Consider the following 20802-nt stretch of genomic DNA (forward strand, 5'->3'; position numbering starts at 1 on the left):
ATATACATCAAGCTTGAATATTAACACCAGAAAGAAACTTTAACCACACAGTCTACCAAAGTAGATTGCAAAACATTCAATGGCCAATAATGAACGACCTCCATTCTCCTCATAAATGGCCAATCCTAGCCAAGATGCAACATTCAGAAACCAATCAAAAAGATGGAAACACTCCCCATTCAAATCAGTGATCAGTGGCTATGAACACATCGCCAATCAACATGTAATATAAATTGTAGATCTTAAGCTGCAAGTCAAATAGCTGACTGTTCTAGTGCTGCCAATGCAAATAGATGAGAATTCCCAAGTGAAGGGAGTCGCTCAACCTACAAAAAGCTGATGTGAGTAAAGCATACACCTTTATTGAAAAGATTTATTAAAAGCAGTAAACTTGAACGTTAGCACTGAAGGGAAAGAAAAGGCTAAAACCCAAAGACCAACCTACAAAACATTCAGTGGCCTAAATCACTTAATGGCCAATAAAACCAACCACGTCGGGTGGTTAATACACTTCAATATCGCCAATTAAATTCCATACACACAAACAAACACACACACTTTCTCTTGTATCCAGAAGCCTAGTTTAAACTACACAAACACACACACACAAATACACTTACTTACCTTCTTTTTGAACGAAACGGCCACACGCATACACACGGAATTAATCCCTCTCAAAGTGCTTGTTTAATTTTCACGCGCCACCATAAAATGTCTTTACATCGATGTTGGTGATTGGCAAACGTGCGTATGACACGCATATATTTCTTCTTAAAGGTAGTGGAAGCCTCCTCATCACACTGCAGGTATAAAAGTGGGAGGGCACTCACTCCTCCCCCTCAACCTGCGATTCTGGCACCCTATGGTTTATTTATTCATTTTAATTAATGTACTTTTCTTATTATGCATTCGCATAATAAGAAAAGTAAATTAATTAAAATGAATAAATGAACACAAACTGCACCCTTTACTGTACAGTGCCCTAGGCGGTTGCCTAGTTCGCCTATGCCTAAGGCCAGCCGTGATACGGACCCACCTATTTTTTCACATCCATTGCTTAGGCAGTACCTCAGAGGGGCCAAAAACATAAGACCTCCAAGGAGAGCACCAATACCTGCATGGGACCTCAATTTTGTCTGGGAAAAACTCACACTGCCTCCTTTTGAGCCAGCCAATACAGCTGAGATAAAATTCTTATAATGGAAAACAGCTTTGCTCCTAGCAATCACTTCATAGGTTCATAGGTTGGTACTAGGCTATCAGCCCTAGGGCCTATATACAAGCTCCTACAAATACAAATTCTTTCTATTTCTCACAGCAAGAAGAGTCTCAGAATTACAAGCATTAATGGCTGTGGAACCTTTTATTATCTTCCATCTGGACAGGGTTTCTCTAAGGACAAACCCAACATTTATGCCTAAGGTAGTGTCCAGTGTGGCTCTTAACCAAACCATTCATTTGCCTACTTTTTACCCAAACCCACAGAATAAAGGGGAGAGACTTCTGCATTCCTTGGACATACACAGACAGCTATGCTTCTACTTGGACAAAACTAAAGTTTTCAGAAAGACTGAGCAACTTTTAGTGGCATATGCTGCAGGATCACAAGGAAAGGCCATCTCAAAGCAGACTATTTCAAAATGGATAGGACACCGCATTCGTTTCTGCTATTCACAACATGGCAAATCAGTGCCTAAGGGCATTAGACCACATTCGACCAGGGCAGCATCCATCTTAGCAGCCTTCCTCAGAGGAGTACCAACCAAGGATATTTTGGAGGCTGCAACTTGGACTTCAGTGCACATTTCTACTAAACACTACCTCTTTACTCTAAATCCAGAGCAGCCTTTGCCACTGCAGTTCTGCCGGAATTCTATTTAGACCCAGCCACCCAACCTCACTTTTGGGATTCAACCCAAGTGTAATGACTGCAACAGTGAAACACGATAAACATAGTACAGTTGTGTACCTACCATAAATGTAGATGTTCGAGTGTATTCAATGTTGCAGTCCAGGTTACCCACCCACCATTCCCCTTTCTTTGCTGGGACTTGGCTGTACTTCTCTATTCTGTACAACCTATGTGGTGTATTTGCTTGTAGATGAAGGTAATGTTTATTTTAGTACATGCTTTTTATAAGCAATATTTTTAGCCTACCCTTTTGGGGGCACCTGACATCTGGGGCAAGAAAAACTGAAGAAAATGGCGTCTGCTGCATCTTATATACCCCTGGCGCACTGACGTCAGGTAAGAGGTGACAGCAACCGACGCCGGACCAGGATTTTGGAATTTAGGCCGACTGCGGGTAACCTGCCAGCAGGATAACCCAAGTGTAATGACTGCAACAGTGAATACACTCGAACATCTACATTTATGGTAGGTACACAACTGTACTTTTCTGGTTTCATGCTTGTGTATTACAGAGTCAAGACCAAGATCTTCAGAAAGGATAATCAACAGTTTGTTTCATTTGATTCCCAGAAACAAGAGCAAAATGACAATAAACTGTTTGACTTACTGGCTTTCTAACTGTCTCTCATTTATTTATCGTAAGTGTGGGAGAGCATTATCAGGCTTGATTAAGACTCGTTTATCTAGAGCTGTTGCTAGTTGAAAAGCCTTTTTCCATAAAGCATCTTTAGATGATGTATGTGCAGCCAAAGCTTGGTCTTTACTGAACACCTTTACTAGACATTATAAACTGCAGTTATCATGTCTATGTTTTAATAGGCTACCCTTCTTGGAGGGTTAGTGAGGAACTGCATCCTAAAGTTAATGAAAATTGAATTGCCGTAGCAGATACAAAGGTTATATGATGACCAGTGATCTAGTTGGAGAATTTGGTAATTTTTAACCATCCCACCTCCATCCTCTCTGTTTTTGGTAGGGATGGGATGCTGTTTTTTTTTTTGTCTTGATGCATTTAGCTTGTTCAGACACTGGAATTAGAGGAGAGAGGCAGGGGGCATCATGGACAGGAGGAGGTGCACCAGTAGCCTTGGAAAGTTTTGTCTGACAAGCTGAGCATGCATGGAGTCCTAAATTTTAACAAAGACTGAATTCTCGTAGAAGATCTAATGTAAATTCCAGTGTCTGAACAAGCTAAATGCATCAAGACAAAAAAGAAAAACAGCATCCCATCCCTACCAAAAACAGAAAGGATGGAGGTGGGATGGTTAAAAATGACCAAATTCTCCAACTAGATCACTGGTCATCATATAACCTTTGTATCTGCTATGGCAATTCACTTTTCATTAACTTTAGGATGCAGTTCCTCACTAACCCTCCAAGGAGGATAGCCTATTAAAACATACGCATGATAACTGCAGTTTATAATGTCTAGTAAAGGTGTTCAGTAAAGACCAAGCTTTGGCTGCACATACATCATCTAAAGATGCTTTATGGAAAAAGGCTTTTCAACTAGCAACAGCTCTAGATAAACAAGTCTTAATCAAGCCTGATAATGTTATGTGATGTACATAACTTCTGTGTCCTTAGTAAGTAAAGGGTAGAATACTGAGGGGAAGACCTTTAGTAAAATGTAAACACTGCACAAGTTATTTCACATTATGTCTTATTGTATATCTTGTCACTAGGGAAAATGAAAGTAATGGGGATGCACAGACCTTTCTAAAGCCATGTTACTAGTCACACATCCCACCATGTGTGTACAGGTGTTATACTTGTGAAATCTTTTCCTGATATTTTGTTAGGGCTAGAAGAATAAACAGATTCAGACCTGTTGTTTGATAATTCATCATTCCAGAGTTCATGAAATTTTCCTTTGTAAAGTAGGTGTTGATAATATGAACAGCAGAAGGTGTGTGTATGAACCACACACTGTAATAAAATTTAGGCAGTAGACCATTTGCACCTTTCTTTTGTAGCCAGATAATTATTTAGTAATATTTTAATGTTACCATGTTAACATTCAGAGATCAGAAACCCAACAGTCTGGGCTGATGTGATACACTGAAGGTTAACAGAAGGGTGCAAAAGGTGTTGCAATTTTTTTTCTCATACAAGGTACAGAATAACTCATTTCAGTGGAGTAGCAGTCAAGAAATTAATCTCTGCTTTTGATTTAAGTATTTTTTGCCTTTTTTGGTCATTCTTTTAAATTCATTTGCAGGTTAACATAGGCCAAGTTTATCCTATGTTATACTGCTTGTGAATGGCCAAATGAGCTATGCTTTCTCCCCAGATATGAGGGTTTTCCTTAATTACTGTGCACAAGAAGAGGCACCATTCTAGCATTCAGTAGTATTTCTCCCACAAGGAGCAAGAAGTGTAAAAAAATGTTATTTGCAGGGGATTCATTCTAAAATAATACAGGTTGATAGTCCACATCTGCAGATTCAAGATGTAATGATACTTGGCCAGTGTTGAGCATTTTATGAGAGAATTGTGCTCCCTTTTCGTTATCAGTGACAAAGTTATGTCTAGTTGCAGATAGTAAGTTGATCAATAGTTGCTTTGTAGTCTTGGATCATGTTAAGGCTACCTTCAAATTCCCCATTACGGTTACAAATATATGGACCAGTAATTTTGTTCAGCTTTCTTATTGTGTTTGGTGACGTATGAGGAAGGTTCTAAATCAGAACAGTCTTAAGCTGGAAGTGACCCATTAGCAGAAAATCTTAAGTCTGTATGGTTTGGTTGGACCTTAATCTAACTCTTTTAGAGATTAATTGAAGAGCACCAACAACTTTCTCACCTGGATTCTGAATTTGTAACACTGATTAACAATGAGTTAGACTGTGGGAAATTCAGACTTTGTGTACACTATGATTAGCTATGAGGAGCACTCCATGCTTGAAGAGAGTTCATTTTGTTTTGAATGCGCAAAGTAATGCTCTCACTCTCTTGAAAGAGCTGCAGAAGAGGCCAAGATTGAGTTCCATATTTCATGAATGGAGTAAACTGCAGACTTGCAGAAGAAATATTAGCCTTTTGGGTAGTAAATCAATTGGAAAGGAAGTATAGATTACATGGTATTCCAGCAGTTAACTGCTGTGTAGTTAGGTCCTTTACTTCAAGTCAGGGTACTTGAATTTCACAGTATACATTGCTAGCATGTGTAAGAAAGGAACCTTGATTCTCTGTATTAGTATTTTGATGCAGTCATGATGATACACTGTTGTAACTGTATGGGAAATATGATTTTATAATGTGTGCGTTTCTTCACAACAGGATGTTGTTTGGTCTGATTTTGGCTTTCCTGGAAGGGATGGTAAAGACAGCACACTGTGGATTGGCACTGAAGGAGCAAACACACCTTGTCACTTGGACTGCTATGGCTGTAACTTGGTGCTGCAGGTGCAGGGAAGGTAATCTGAGTACTGTAGATGTTGAATCCATTCATATGGTAGTTAATGCTGATGTTGGTACCTAGCCACTCCCTTTAACTGGAAACTGTCAAGTTTAATGGCTGTTAATCATAGCAATTTTTAAACTGTTCACCACTGGTAGTATTTTGTTTCACAACTGTAAAATTATTGAAACATTCAAACGTAAAATTCGATTCAAATAAACACTTCTAAAATTGTAACCAGAGTTCAAAAAACATTTAGGACACTGTTCTGCTCCTTTCATCTGTGAAAGCGTAGTGAGGTTACCTGTCTGTTGCTATAGCTGGTCCTTTGTGGATTGGGATTATATTTTATAAATAAATTAAAGCATAACACATACACACATGCGCATACACACACTTGTAAACTGAAAAACAAGAAGAAAGCAACTTGTACTATGGCTGACGGCAAGAAGGAGCCTCGAACATTAATTAAGCGCTTTTGTTCTTTTTTTATTTTATTATAAGAACTTCTTCAGAAATAAAACTATATCTTTCATGTCCACATTTAAAACCTGTGTCACTAAATGATATGACCCCCAGGAACCAATAACCAAATCATATCAATTAATTTGAAAAAAACTTATTTAAAGCAGCACCCTGAAATGTATAAAAAAAGTTTGTAAAAATAATGAAATAAAACACCATCTACTATATTTATTGGAATCTTTGTGCTAATAAAAACATTTAATGTTGATTAACTCATTTAAACCTGGTTCTTTATCAGCACCCAACCTGATCTGCCACTCTGCCTTACGACACTCAAGCAGTGTATTGTAGTTCCCTCATAAATTGTCCGGTTTAACTGCATCTACTACAAAAAAAGAACATTTTGTAAACTCTAGACAATTTAAAGCATGTTTCACCATGAATTACTTATGTCCTTATTTTTAATAGACGTAATGTGTTCATAAATCTTCTAGATACCTTTCTAATAATTTCCCCAACAAAGTAGCCCAAGCATTTCTCAGAGGTGGCTAAGTATACCACCCCCTCAGGAGTTGCAATCAAATCTGCCTTTATGACCAAGTAGTCCTGCTGACTACTTTGATGTAAAGCCTTGAAGTATTGCTAATAAGCCTGCAGTATTTACATTTTCCACATCTGTACGTACCAAAATTGCCCTGTATGCATGCATTTGTGGGGTTAGATATTTTCTAAAATAGTTTTAACATTGTTAATTATTTTGTAATTAAATATCGGGCAGTTTCTTAACCTTAACCAAATCTGTATTCCCAAGAATGATCGTCCAATTCTCTTTCAGTGTATTTTTGATAAGAGCCATGTCGGAGGTTATGGGGAGTGGTAATGACCCACCATAATGTAAGTTAGGGGAATTTTTTAAACTTGCCCTTTTCTTTTTATCTTTTGTGATCTGTATCATGTGGTTGTTTAAAATCAGTCCCACTTTATTCTGCCTTAATGAATTAACTTCTTGGATATTGTTGGATAACACTTCTGTATCATACCTTCTGTCCAGAAAAGCTTCCCCGAGATATTCAATCTCTGCAAAAAATATTTCATCATTACTGTTCAACCTACTTAACCTGATGAATTGACATTTTATAACCCCTTTCTTCATATGAAAATGGTGTTGGCTTTTCCTATGCAAATAATTATTTATAAATGTGTCCTTTCTGAAGATTCTACTTGTAAATCTCCCACTTTCCTCATCTAAGGAGATGGTACTGTCCAAAAAGTTGATCTCATTTCCAATATCACTTAAAGTGAATTTCAAAAAGGCAGTGCTATTATTAACATGTTTAAACAACTGATGAAATTCATCTTTTGAGCCTTTCCAGGAAACAATTAGGTCATCAGTAAACCTTTTACATAATATAACCTTCTCAAACAGTCTGTGGGTCCTGAAGTAGGCCTATTCCCACCACACCATTACCAAATTTGCAAAAAGGGGATCAAGCCTTGCTCCCATTGCCACTCCCGTTTTTTGTTTAAAACATTTCCCTTGGAATGTAAAAAAAAATGTTGTCCTAAACAACCTAAAGTAGTACACACAGTGTTTATAAGGCTGCTATTAAATTCAGTGAACTTTAAGGAATTTCTAAAAATCTATCTTTGTCTCTTGTTGGATACTTGTATACAATGAAACAACATCCATGGGACAAAAAAAGTTTTTGTGTCTGTCTTTCACCTTACTTAATTCTAAAATATATCAAGAGTCTCTCAAATGAAACTCTTATTCTTGTATGAATTTAACAATAGCCTTATAAGCACTGTTTGTGCACTACTTGAGTTTGTCTCCATGGATGTTGTTTCATTGTAATGACTCTTTATTAACTTCATTAAATTTTTTTTTTGCAATAGTCACCACAGTAATGGATAGTGGTTATACAATACATACAGCATATCTGAACCTGGCCAAGGCCTTTGACAGTATTCCTTTAAAAATCTTTAAAAGTAGAAATGCTCCGTCTTCTCCATCTCGCTCAGTACTCATTCTCTCATAGAGTTCTCCATGGGGATTTGTGTTTAGCCTTTTGAACCATGAAAGATCTGACCCTCTTTGACCTCCTACTCCTTTGCAGAACAAATAGTTTCATTTGTTTATAGGTATGTACTAGGCTAACGACCACCAGGACCTTTATAAGCCTAGCTGCACAATCCAAATCCAGTTGTGTCCCCTTGTAACATGTGCATCTAAATCTGAGGGTATGTTAGTTAGGGGGTTGCTAAAAAGGTGTGTGGGGGATAAGGGAATGTTAACTGTTGGCTTCTGTCTGTCGGAGACATGGGAACCATCTTGGGGTGAATTTATCATGATCCTATCCAGTGTTAGTTAGGGAATGGTTACTGTTGCCCTCTGTATGTAAGAAACATGGGCCAGCACTGGGATTAATTTAATATTTCCATCCAATGGTCAAGGCTATTTTTGAACAGGGTTAGGGATGGACTCTGCTTCATATGTTGCTGAGCCTATTACAGAGCATGGGGATCTTTTAAGGTACATATCTGTCTTGCCAGCATATTCTATTTATGTCAGAAGCAAAATTTAAATCCCTGGATCTAGGGCTGTTCCATAGTTCTTTCAGAAATAGTTCTCAAAAAGAGCTAAACCTTCATCAACATATAAGGAAAGCACATATACATGATACATTTATATCCTAATGTATCTCCCACCTTTGGAATAAACTCAAACAGAGCAGCATCCATGCCACCTTCGAGGTAATCCTAAATAATTGGATGGCAGCCTCATGTTTCCCCGGGTCTGTCCTGTGTTGCCATCTTTGAGGCTGGAGGAAACTGTTGAATATGAGTTACTGGCTATGCTTATGATGGCCTGCAGACTGACTGGCAAGTACTTACCTGTGAAACTAAGAATTTATATACATGAGTACAGTTACTTCTGAGAAGTTATTGTTAGTACATTGGTTGTTTATGGTATAACGTCAAAGCTGTTTAGGCTTTTTGGTATAGAATTTGTGTGGATGGTTGATAGACATGGGCGTAACATAGTAGATTTTGTGATATGTCTTAAAGAATAAGGATATTTATATGAATGTGTTTTTTAAGGTTAGGTAACATGCACATACATTGCTTAGTTAAGTTTTTACTTTTGTATTTCTTGATTCTCAAAATATATTAGGAAAAGAATTATTCCCCCAGCTCAGTCTCCCTTTTTCCAGGGAAGAGTATTTGTGGATCTCTGAAGAGCATTTGAGGGAGATGATCACCAAATCCTTATACAAAAGTTAGACTTGATTGGTTTTACAGGCAGTACAATCAAATGGACAGCTATCTTTCTGATCTTCATCAGTGGCAAGTCCTGCCTCTTTAACCTCATTAACCTCATTTTTTTTCAAAGTCACTGAAGCAGTGGATAGTGGTTAATGTAGTATATTCCATCTTATATGGATCTGACACTTTGTTCTGTTCCTCTTTTGAGTATTAATGACAGACTTGTAAACTGTAAATAAGTTCATGTTTTATGTGTTGCATAGCAAACTTGTCAGAGAAGAACTCTCATGATTAAAGTTGCAGGTGGCACATCTGAAAGCGAAAAAGTTACCATTGGTGTAGCATAAGACTCAGATTTAGGCCAGCTTCTATTTGTTTTCAGACCTTCAAGTCAACACCACTGGCTTGTATTTATCTAGATTTTAGATGACTGTAAATCGGGTGTATTATTTGATCTGATGATGTCATTTTCATTCATTCCTCAACTGATGGGTTCAGATCCGAGACTTGGATCCGACTCAGCCGCTTGTTCCATATCATTGGATCCTAGAATTCTTTAGCTCCTCCCTTTACCCATAATGCCTCCCAACCTATCATACCCCAGATCTCATTTGCTGCCATTAGATATCAGATGTAGATTCCTAGATTCCAAGTGATTTTGATACAATATTTGGATTCTTTCCTTCCAGTGGCATGTGTGAGTTGCAAAAAATGTTGGTATTTTACCTTTCTGCTTCCTCCCTCCCATAATTTACTGTTTTAGCATAGTTTCTTATCCTTTACCATTGCTGGTATTCTTTCATACTGCGTTGAGTATCCTTCCTACCATTGGTGGTAGCTTCTCCATTCTAGCCCCTTTTCTCTTTCCTGAAAAAAAGGTATATATTATAGTAAGTTTGTCTGTTATAGAAAAGTGTCACTCTCTCTGTTTGCAGGCTTTTTGTTTAAGAAATAAACAGGCAAACCAACGTGTTCTTGCACAAGAAGCAGTCACTTTAATAGGATAAAATCACTAGAGACTTAACGCTTTCGCCTTTTACAATCCAGGCATCATCAGAGTCGAATAAAAATTCACAGTAGTCACATTAATAGTAGGAACAGACTGACATAATTTCCTGTAACATCATGCATTCATGAATAATGTACTAGTTTATGAATGACATCCATGTTATTGGAATTATTGCAATAACAATAAAATACTAAGTAATAAAACCATATATACATTGTTAAAAATATATTTTAAAAAAAGTTTCTTTCCTAAAAACTGCTAGCATTCATTGAGGCTTGAAGGAGCCTGTATTTAAACCTGTTTTGCTCTTTTATTCAAGGTACTCGAGATGGAAATTGTGTTAATTCCAGGTTTCACCCTGGCATTAAGTCTTAATTGCCCTTCATTTTTCTTGATCTGCACATCAAGGTCAATGTCGCCCCCTCTTGTACTGACCAAAACTCTATCAATAACAAAAAATAGGAACTTTTTGCCTTGCATTTAAAGGGAAGCATGAAGAAAATTTGGGGAGCCTTATTAGACAATGACCTGAAAAACAAATTAGGGTCAGAGCCTAAAATTGTTTTCAGTAGAGGCAAAAATATTAGAAATTTTGGAGAGAGACATGGATACTAAAGAGAACAATTATGCCTCTGGTATGCACAAATGTGGCTTCTGTTCAAGCTGCAGATTTATTAATGACGGACCTTATGTCCAGATTGACTCTTATGGTAGGAACTTAGTGTCCAGGGCGCTGTAATTGTAACACTAAAAATGTTGTTTATATTGCTACCTGCATTTCATGCCATGCATTTTATATAGGCAAGACCACCAGGAAACTACATGACAAGATTATAGAACACAACAGGGATATTAGAAATGCAAGGTGTACCAGTGCCATTTACACCCACAGTTCAGAGTGTACAAATTTCAAAAAGTTCCTATTTTTTGTTGATAGAGTTTTGGTCAGTACAAGAGGGGGCGACATTGACCTTGATGTGCAGATCAAGGAAACTGAATGGCAATTAAGAACTTGTCACAACCGCAAATTCCATTTCGCAGTTATTATTCTAATGTATCAGGAACTGTTTGGACATTATTGAACATTTTTTCTACATTTTTTCAGTTTTCTTTTTGGGATGATCGTCTGGGAATATATGAATGATATTCTACTGTGGGACTTATTCATCAGTTGGATTCTACACGCCTAACCTTTGTTATAGGCATAGGCGACGGATCAACACGTATGAGTATCACTTGATGCTTGGCAAGTTGGGAATATTTTATGCTAACTTTACATTTGTCCAATGGATATTTTCATATATTTTTTCAGGGACATTCTGAACAGTTCATTGTGTCTTTTGGGACGTTGATATTCTATATTAATATTGTGGCTGTGTTTTCACATAACTGTCAATTGTTAGCTTTTGAATTTTGTATGTGTTGAGGATCAGGCTAACATATATATATATTTTTGAGGTCTGATATCACTTGCCTCTGAATGTTTCAAGACTTAGGTAACATCCTGGATACCTTTTGATTCAGAACACAGTTAGTCTGACTTTGTTTGGGATTTGAACGTACAGATTTTCAAATCATTCTATTGTATTGAGGGAATCACAGTGACATGGTTTGTTCTTTTCTTTTTTTGTGGTCTCTATAGGCATTATGAACATACAGATTTTATGACTACAGAAAAGGACACTATAATATGTTAGCATGTTGTTACTGCAACTACATTTGTCAATTGCTGATTAGGTTATATCTTTTTTGTAGGATATTTCTATTATTTTAGTACATCTTATGTATTATCAGGTCAGGTTCTATTTGTAGCCATTGAGGCGACTTTCTATTCAGTTTATGGGATTCAAGAAATATTATTGTATTTTGTCCTAATGTGACTCTCAGGTTGAATAGACTACCACATTCCTATATTACTTCTCATTTTCATATATGTGGTGACAGGTAGTTAATTTTTATAAGCTTATTTTTACATCACTAGCATAGGGAGTGGTTGGTGGTTCTTGAATACATTCATTCACGATTATTGTATAGTTTTGCTGTATTGATTTGGTCATTACAGCATACAGATCCTTTACCAGTGGATTTATGTTTTTTTGGGGGATTCTGATTAATCACACTACATGGACAGTTGAACCAAAATATATATCACTGATACTGATATTAATACAGCTGGGGCTGAATTTATATTCCCAATTGGGGATTTCATATTTTAAGATCTTTGTCCAAGCCTCTAACGCTATGTGGTATGATCTCTAAAATATTTTGACTGGTGTTAACTGCAGCCTTTGTCCTTATACTATATAGACAGTTGCTTATTGATGTACTATCCATTCTGTTATCAAGACACTTTGAGCTATACCTAAACTCTCATTTCGAGACTCTATATTATAATACTCTTATTTGGATCCCTAATAGTATTTTGTATATTGTCTTAAATATTCTGATTGATGCTAACAATTGCTTTTGTCTTCTTGGATTCATATCCACTGCTCGGTTCCACAGAATAAATGGCCAGATGATCCATTTATGGTAGTCTGTCATTTTGTGTGTTGAAATTATTTTTGAGTTGACTATCACTAACAGGGTTGTACCATTTGACATTTTTTATTGACAATACACTGGTTTGATTTACACTCTCTTGTGTTTATCAGCCTAGTTTTTGGTACTGTACTTGATTAGTTTTCCAAATTTGTTTTTGGAATTGTGGTGTGCTTCCTGCCTTTTTGTTTGGCTCTTGTGCTCTCTATTGGGATTATTTGTTTGAATTTGGAATATTGTTATTTTGGGAATTCATCACTTTTTGGTACGCCTGGGGTTCTAAAAAATAAAGAATATTTGATAATTCATAATCTTATTGTTCCTAGTGGTGTGGGCGCAACCCATATTTATTCACAGCATGGACCTGGATAGCATTTTGTCCGGATTATGTGCTGATAGGCAGGATATAGGTGTTTTTGGGATCAACACCCCACCAAGCAATGATCCGGACACTATTGAACAACTACCGACTGTGGATTGTGATATGTTTTTTCATTCCCTTACCAAGGCATTTAAAACATTAAGATCTAATATTTGGCATCTAAAATTGTTTCGAGCCTATTCTAACCAGAAGATGGCCCCTAGGGGGATTAGAATACGTCTTCAACCCCTAGTAGGGAGACCGGATGACAAGCTGAATCAGGACTGGAAAGAAGCATTACAGATCGGGTCCATGTTATTTGTGAATATATTATTACAATATTATGAAAGGACTGTTGATATGAATATACAAGAAATTAAGACATTATGTTCAGATGTTAGCAAATTTGAATCTTCCTTGAAATATCAAGATAATATTAAAAAATTATCAAAAGATCTGACTGAACATGAAAAGATTATCAAGAAACGTAAAATCAAAAAATTTCATAGAGACACTTCAGATTATCAAAGGGGCAGACCATTTGAGTTCACACGTTCTGTCAGATTTGCTGACACGAACCAAACAAGGTTGGGGCCCGGTCATACCAAAAAGAGACTTCGATCCATTTTGAAAAATAGGGATAGTTCCTTTAATAGTACTTCAGGGGATGATTCCTCCTTTATGGATAGTGAAGGGGTCTCTGATAGGGGTTCACCAAACAGAAAGAAAAGTAATAGAAATATCCCTTTAGAAGTAGCACAGGGCATCGGGGGGGCAGGAAGCACAGGAAAAGAACCTCCGGACATCTCCTTTCAGGGTCTACTCAACAATTTTCTGAGTTAGCTTTAGCCCAGGTACCTAATCAAAATGTCTTGAATCTTTCTAGAACGTTGTTATCTGAAGAACAAACAGCCTTATTGAACAAGGGCCTCAATTACATACCAGCTTTTTTCTCTCAAGAATATCATATTATCCAGGATCTGCAGGCTTTTTGTCGTAATCTCAATTTAAAATTGTTTTCTGCTCATGACAGTTCACATACATCGGATGAATTTAGGTTTGGTAGATCGGTGTTTCAACCAACTATGAATAAACATGTCTCCATTTTCATGGAATCTATATTGAGGGACCTCCATTTTGAGAATTATGGTCACATTATGTTACAAAATAATCTTACTCCAAGTGACAGGTTGGCATTGGATCAACTACGCAATAACAAGGATATAACAGTACTCTCAGCTGATAAGGGAGGTGCAGTGGTGGTTCTTAATACAGATGATTATATACAGGAGGGGTTGTCACAACTATCAGACAAAACTTGTTACATGCATATGCCTATAGATCCCACTCCGCATTTTAAAGAGGAAATTGATTCTTTTCTAAAGCTAGCTTTTGAGGAGGGGATTATTACCAAAAAATGTCTTTCATCTTTGACTGTATCAGAACCCCGTAAACAGATCTTATATCTTTTGCCAAAGATTCACAAATCACTTATCAAACCTCCTGGTAGACCTATTGTCTCTGGAATAGGATCACTTACGGAACCTCTATCAGCCTTTCTTACGAAATACCTCAAACCCTTGCTGGGTTTGATTAGGGCTAGGTTGCAGGACACAACCCAATTCCTACAGATTATCCAGGATACCCAATTAGAACTAGGATGGTATATGTGTACTTTAGACGTTAAGGCATTATACACCAGTATTCCACATTGGGCAGGCCTACAATCTCTTCAATATTGGCTTAACAGGGCAAATTTGTACTCACCGGGATTTAATACTCTACTAATTTGTTTGTCAGAACATGTACTCAATAAAAATGTGTTTTATTTTCAAGGCCAGTGTTATTGGCAATTGCAAGGTACAGCAATGGGAGCGTCTTTCGCTCCCATTTATGCTGACCTTTTTATGGCTTATTTTGAGGAGTACATGATTTATGACAATTCACACAATATTTATCAGGTTGAAATGGACATCTGGCGACGTTACCTGGATGACTGCTGGTTAGTGTGGCGTGTGGATTTGGGCTATTTACATGAATTTGTTGAATACCTTAACAGCAATTTATGGGGACTGGAATTCTCGTTATCATATGATCAGAATACGATTAATTTTTTGGATGTTACAGTCTCCAAGAACCAGGACCTCACATTATCAAGTAAGGTTTTCCGTAAATACCCACAATATAACACCTTGTTACATGCTTCCAGCATGCACCCACGCCACACTATCAGGAGTATTCCGGTGTCACAATTCATGCGTATAAAGCGCCTCAGTTCCAATGGTGCTGAATACGATTTAGCCAGCATGGACTTATGTCAGAGATTTGCCAGCAGGGGTTATGACAACAAAGATGTCAACTTAGCCAGGTGCCGGGTCAACCAGATCAATAGGGAAAAGTTGTTGGAATACAAAACGGAGCAGAATACCACATTGGGAACCCCCCTTCGATTCATTACTACCTTTGGTAGAAACATCAATATGATAAGGAATACCATTAACAAACACTGGAATATCTTGCTTGCCAATGATCAATTGAGGTCACTTTTGGGGCAACAGTGTCGTTTTGCTTATAAACGAGGCAAAACATTGGGTTCATACTTATCTCACTATAAACACATAGGTAGTGGGGGGACCACTCATAAACAACTCACATTACATGGGGTGGAGTTAGTTGGTTCCTTTCCCTGTGGCCATTGTGGGTCATGTTCACTGATGAACAAATCCAAAGAATTCTCAAGCCGTAATACCAGTCAAGTATACAACATTAAAATATTTGGTAATTGTGGTAGTGATTGGGTTGTGTACCTTGCAAACTGTTACTGCAGGGCATTTTATGTGGGCCAAACTTCCAGGCCCCTCAGATCTAGAATTAATGAACATCGCAGTGATATTAGAAATCACAAAACTACTAATGCCCTGTACCAACATACTCTCAAACATCCACAAGCCAAATATACTTTTATGATTATTGATCGTATCACAGGCGATCGTAGTCACAAACAGGGTTGGCATGGTCTCTTGGATCATAAAGAGAAATACTGGATAGTTACTCTTGGGGGCCTTTTCTCTCCTGGCCTCAATGACCATCTGTAGTGAGCCATTATACTGAGTTTCTCAGCCTTAAAACATTGATGGATAATGAATGTCTAGTTTCAGGTCTCATATATATGAATATCTGTGGTTCCTCATCTATGGTACATTTATACTGCATTTTATTTTGTGGGCTATTATCATCTATCATGATGTATATATCAAATGTATGACAGTTATGTGGATCAATTTCTTTAAATCATTCTTTTTATTTACATTGATGAATATTTAACATGTAACCTACAATTTTGCACTTTTACATGGTTTATAATATTCCACCACTGTTATCAGTTTACTTTTAGGTGCATTTCTTCTTTTCAAAATATGTTGACATTTATTAATTTGGCACTCTGGTGCTACACTGGTTTTCTGTATTAGCCCTCTTTTTGAGTAAAGAAAGCTTTAGGGCATTTTTGCATTCCACATTATTAGTGTCTCATGAATATTTATGTGTGCTACACTGGTTTTCTGTATTAGCCCTTGTTTTTGAGTGAAGAAAGTTTCAGGGCATTTTTTGTATTCCACAATATCAGTGTCTCATGAATATTTATGACTTCTGTCTGCCTATTGGTTTGCATTATGTATATATTACATATGTTAACAGGGCATTTTTTGTTTGTCCTACACTGAAGAAGGCAATCCTTGCCGAAACCGGTCTGAACATATCGTGATAATAAAGGACTGATTTACTTTTACATCTGTGTCTGCTCTTGCTGGTCAACTTTTGTTTTTCGTTACAGGAAATTATGTCAGTCTGTTCTTCCTATTAATGTGACTGTTGTGAATTTTTATTTGACTCTGATGATGCCTGGATTGTAAAAGGCTAGAGCGCTAAGCATCTCTGGGGATTTTATCCTATTAAAGTGACTGCTGCTTGTGCAAGAACACATTGGTTTGCCTGTTTATTTTTTACTGTATTTACCACACTGCTTCTGCATTTGTGGCTGCTATCCATTTTTGTTTAAGAACTTGTTCTATGGACTGTTGATGGTGTTTATAAGTTGTCAGAGAAACCTTCTGGGTTTAGAAAGTGCATTTCCTGTGGGCATAAGATCCCAAATTCTGATGCCCACAGGGAATGTGTTTATTCTTTGGGTCTGGCCCACCTTAATGTCAACTGTGATATGGCCCATCTTAATATAAACTGTGATATTTGCTCTGGTTTCAATTCTAGGAATTTAATTGACTGTAAAAACAAGTTCATTCTACAGGGTAGCTTGCCTTCCAAATCTTTCTGCTCAGTGGCTGGAGCTCATACCCCTTCAGAAAAGTTAGAAATGTTGATTCTCAAGCTAAGGGCAAGGAATCTTGGAAATGTCTATGGATCGTCCCTTAACTTCAGTTCCTTCAATGGACCCTCCTGCCAAGGTCCTTTAAAAAAAAAAAGTCTAATCCAGCTACCTCGAATCCGACAGCTCAGAGTTATAAATCACCACGGATCTGTACTCTTCCTTTTCCTTTGGATCCTACTTCATCCAGGCTTCCCTGTCTATTCCTATAGGAGTCGTCTCGAAAGCATTCTAGGCCTCTTTCCTCTACCTCCTGTCTGCAGTCATACCTCTCAACCTCTTTATGCAAGAAGTTTGAACAAAGCCTAACATAATGGAGAGGAAGACAAAGGCCCAAAAATAGTGACAGATTTGAAGTATTGCTCTTATAAACTAGAAAGTTGTGTTAGCATACATTTTCTGAAGGAAATATGAAGTGTGAACCAGTGTTGTGCTGAAATTTATGTCATTATTTAGTCACTTCAGTCCTCAGTAATTTGTCAGAAAACCACAAATTTTATGAGGAACAGACCAACATTGGGAGGCAAAAATCTGGACAGTTGAGAGGTATGTCTTCAGTTTCCCTTTTAGAAGCAGACATGGACAGGATGATGAAGTTCTCAGAGCACAGATACAGATGGGGATTCTCCAGGCTGTAACCCCTTCCGGGCCTGAGATCTGATGACTGTCCACATACCTTTTAGTATCTACTTCTCTGATCCATCCTTCTGTTTCGGAACCATCAGATCTGAGATCCCTGGGAGTGTCTACTTCAGATATGAAGAATGTCTGTTCATCGACTCTGATGATTCCCCTGAGCTGATCGGCTCCAAGTGTTTCAGAGCTGGAGGACTTTTGGAGCCAAAGCACTGGTGCAGGATCTGTGGGCTTGGAGTAGATTCTGAACCTTTTTAATGTTGCCTCGTCCCCTTGGAGCCTCAGTGCTGGATAGCTCGGGTCCGACTCATTCCTTGAGCAGGGTGCAGATGGGGTTGCAGGAACTGACTATTTTAGAGATTTCAGTCTCAGAGCCTTTGACTTCTGTTTCTCTTAGGCATTCCACTTTTGAGGTTGTGGAGAGAGTTTTCTTTTAGCCTAGAAAACCGAGATCCTTGCACCCACTGGATCGGATAACTCTACCTCATACTATTGTGTCCTGAGCCTTGATCATCTCTTCCACTGGGAGAGCCAACCTGAGCAAGCCTCCAGGCAGCCCATCACGGCATTATCTCCTCTTCCTAGTACACCCCACTGAGGAAGTCCCTCACAAGAGGAAGTGCACAAGGAGGCACTTAAATTCCCCTCAGGAATCTTACAGAGGATACAGATTTTAATGAGGGGGAGGGGTCTCCCAGACCAACACCTAATGATGTCTCCTTTGGAGACATCCTGGAGCTTTTACAACAAAGAGGTAGTTGGTCTTTTGATACCCCATCATAAGAGGAATTGGTGTTCTTGGAGGGTCCATAACTTACTCAAGATTCGTCTTAGTGCCAAAAAAGACAGGAGACTTGAGACCAATTTTGGATCTCAGCAAGTTAAATCAGTTTGCTCTGTATACAAAGTTTTGGATGGTCACAGTTCAGTCCGTTTTGCCCCTGCTGCAAAAGGATGATTGGATGTGCATGATAGATCTTCAGGATGCGTACTATCACATCAAAATGAGCAGGCATTCCAGAAGATGCCTACACTTCATTTGGGGAGCCAGTCATTATCATTTCAGAGCATGCTCTTTGGTCTTGCCACAGGCCCCCATGGTGTTCACCAAATGCATGGAAGTGGTAACAGCTTACTTGAGACTGCTGTGATCATGGGTTTATCCCTGTCTAAATGGCTGGCTCCTTACAGCCCCAAACAGGCATCAGCTAATACAGTAATGGGCTACTTGCTCCAGTTGTGCTTTCATCTGGAAGTAACCGTCAGTTACAAATCTCAACACACCCCCACACAGAGTCTGGAGTTCATAGGGGCGCATTTGAATACAGTCAGATAGCTTCTCTTCCTTTCTACTCAGATAAACACTCTACAGTTTCAAGTAAAACAAATGATCCAGAATTCTTCTCTTCAGGTTGTCTGATCCTGCAGGATTTGGGTTGCATGGCAGCAATTATCACCCTTGTTCCACTGGCCAGGTACCATATGAGGATCCTTCAGTGGACTCTGTCAACTCAGTGGTCCATTCTACAACATCCATTATCCATGTCAATCAGGATCACTCAAGCGTGCACAAGATATCTTCTGTGGTGGATTCACTCAAACCAGCTACATGAAGGATGTCCCTTGTTTTCTTCCCCATCCTAAGGCCATGGTGACCACAGATGCTTTCTAGCTCAGTTGGGGAGGCAGTAATTGGGAAAAAACAGTCAAAAGCAAGTTGTTCTCCAAAGAGGCCAAGTTGCATATCAATGTCCTAGATATGAGAGCTGTCCTCCTAACATTGGAGGCTTTTCAAGATGCTGTACACCTAGGGACAATTGCATTTCAGACGGATAATATGTTGGTAGTGTGGTACATCAACAAACAAGGGGGAACCAGATCTTACCTTCTTTGTCGAGAAGCTATGAGAGTTTGGCAATGGGTGACTCTTCCAGTCGCTTTCTGATAGCAATGCATATCCCGGGGAAATCCAATGTGATTGTGGACAAGCTAGGCAGGTCCATTCTGATGTCTCATGACTGGTCTCTCAATGCCAAAGTGAAGGAGATAACTTTCCGTCAGTGGAGCCGACTATGCTGCGATGTATTCACCTCTCCCCTCAGCAACAAGTGCAGCAAGTTCTTTGCCCTGATCCCTCCATCGAGGGAGTTTCCAAGAGATGGTCTAGTCCACAATTGGCCCTCTGGACTCCTGTATGCTTTTCCATCCTTACCTCTATTTCCCAAATTTCTTCAGAAAGCACTTCAGTTAAACAGCACAGTTGTCCTTATTGCCTCCTTTTGGCCTTGTCCACTTTGGCTCCCGCCCCTCCGGCCTCACCTTCTACACTCTCCATAGATTCTGGATCCAGCTCCCAGACCTCCTGTCTCACCCAACATGTATGAGTCATCCAGACATAACGGACTTAAACTAACCTCATGGTTTCTACAGTTCTGATAATTGCTAGACAGCCTAGGCTGTTTTCCCCAGTCTGTCATATTTTGCTATCTTCTTATAAAGCTTTTACTAGAAAGACTTACAAGAGTAAATGGAAAAGATTTGTTTTCTGGGAACTTAGCAAAGATCTGTATCCTTTTTCAGCGCCTGTACCAGCGAGTCTCAAATTTTTTGCTTCAGTCTGTAATGAAGGAGTTAGTTTTTTAACTATCGGAGTCTAGTTGCTTGCCATTTCTAATTTCCCCATGGGTGAAGATAGCTCTACACTAGCTTCCTCTAAATTATGCAAGGCCTTTCTCAAAGGAGTTTTTTTACTTAGACCTCCATTAAAAGATCCTACTTCTCCTTGAGATTTAAATATAATGCTTAATGTTTTAACTTGGTCTCCATT

The 20802-nt window shown here is 38.4% G+C and overlaps 1 protein-coding gene across 1 annotated transcript in view; it reads left to right on the top strand.

The window, feature by feature from the left end:
• The window catches only part of HSPBAP1 (HSPB1 associated protein 1), a 690132-nt gene that overhangs the window by 595936 nt on the left and 73394 nt on the right, over positions 1 to 20802 (top strand). The window contains exon 4 of the mRNA XM_044062769.1: positions 5195 to 5331. Coding sequence (XP_043918704.1) covers positions 5195 to 5331 — 137 coding nt within the window. The remainder of the gene's footprint in view (positions 1 to 5194; positions 5332 to 20802) is intronic.

Source organism: Protopterus annectens, chromosome 2.part1 (genome assembly GCF_019279795.1).
Source record: "Protopterus annectens isolate FY-2018-M chromosome 2.part1, PAN1.0, whole genome shotgun sequence".
Classification (NCBI taxonomy): domain Eukaryota; kingdom Metazoa; phylum Chordata; order Ceratodontiformes; family Protopteridae; genus Protopterus; species Protopterus annectens.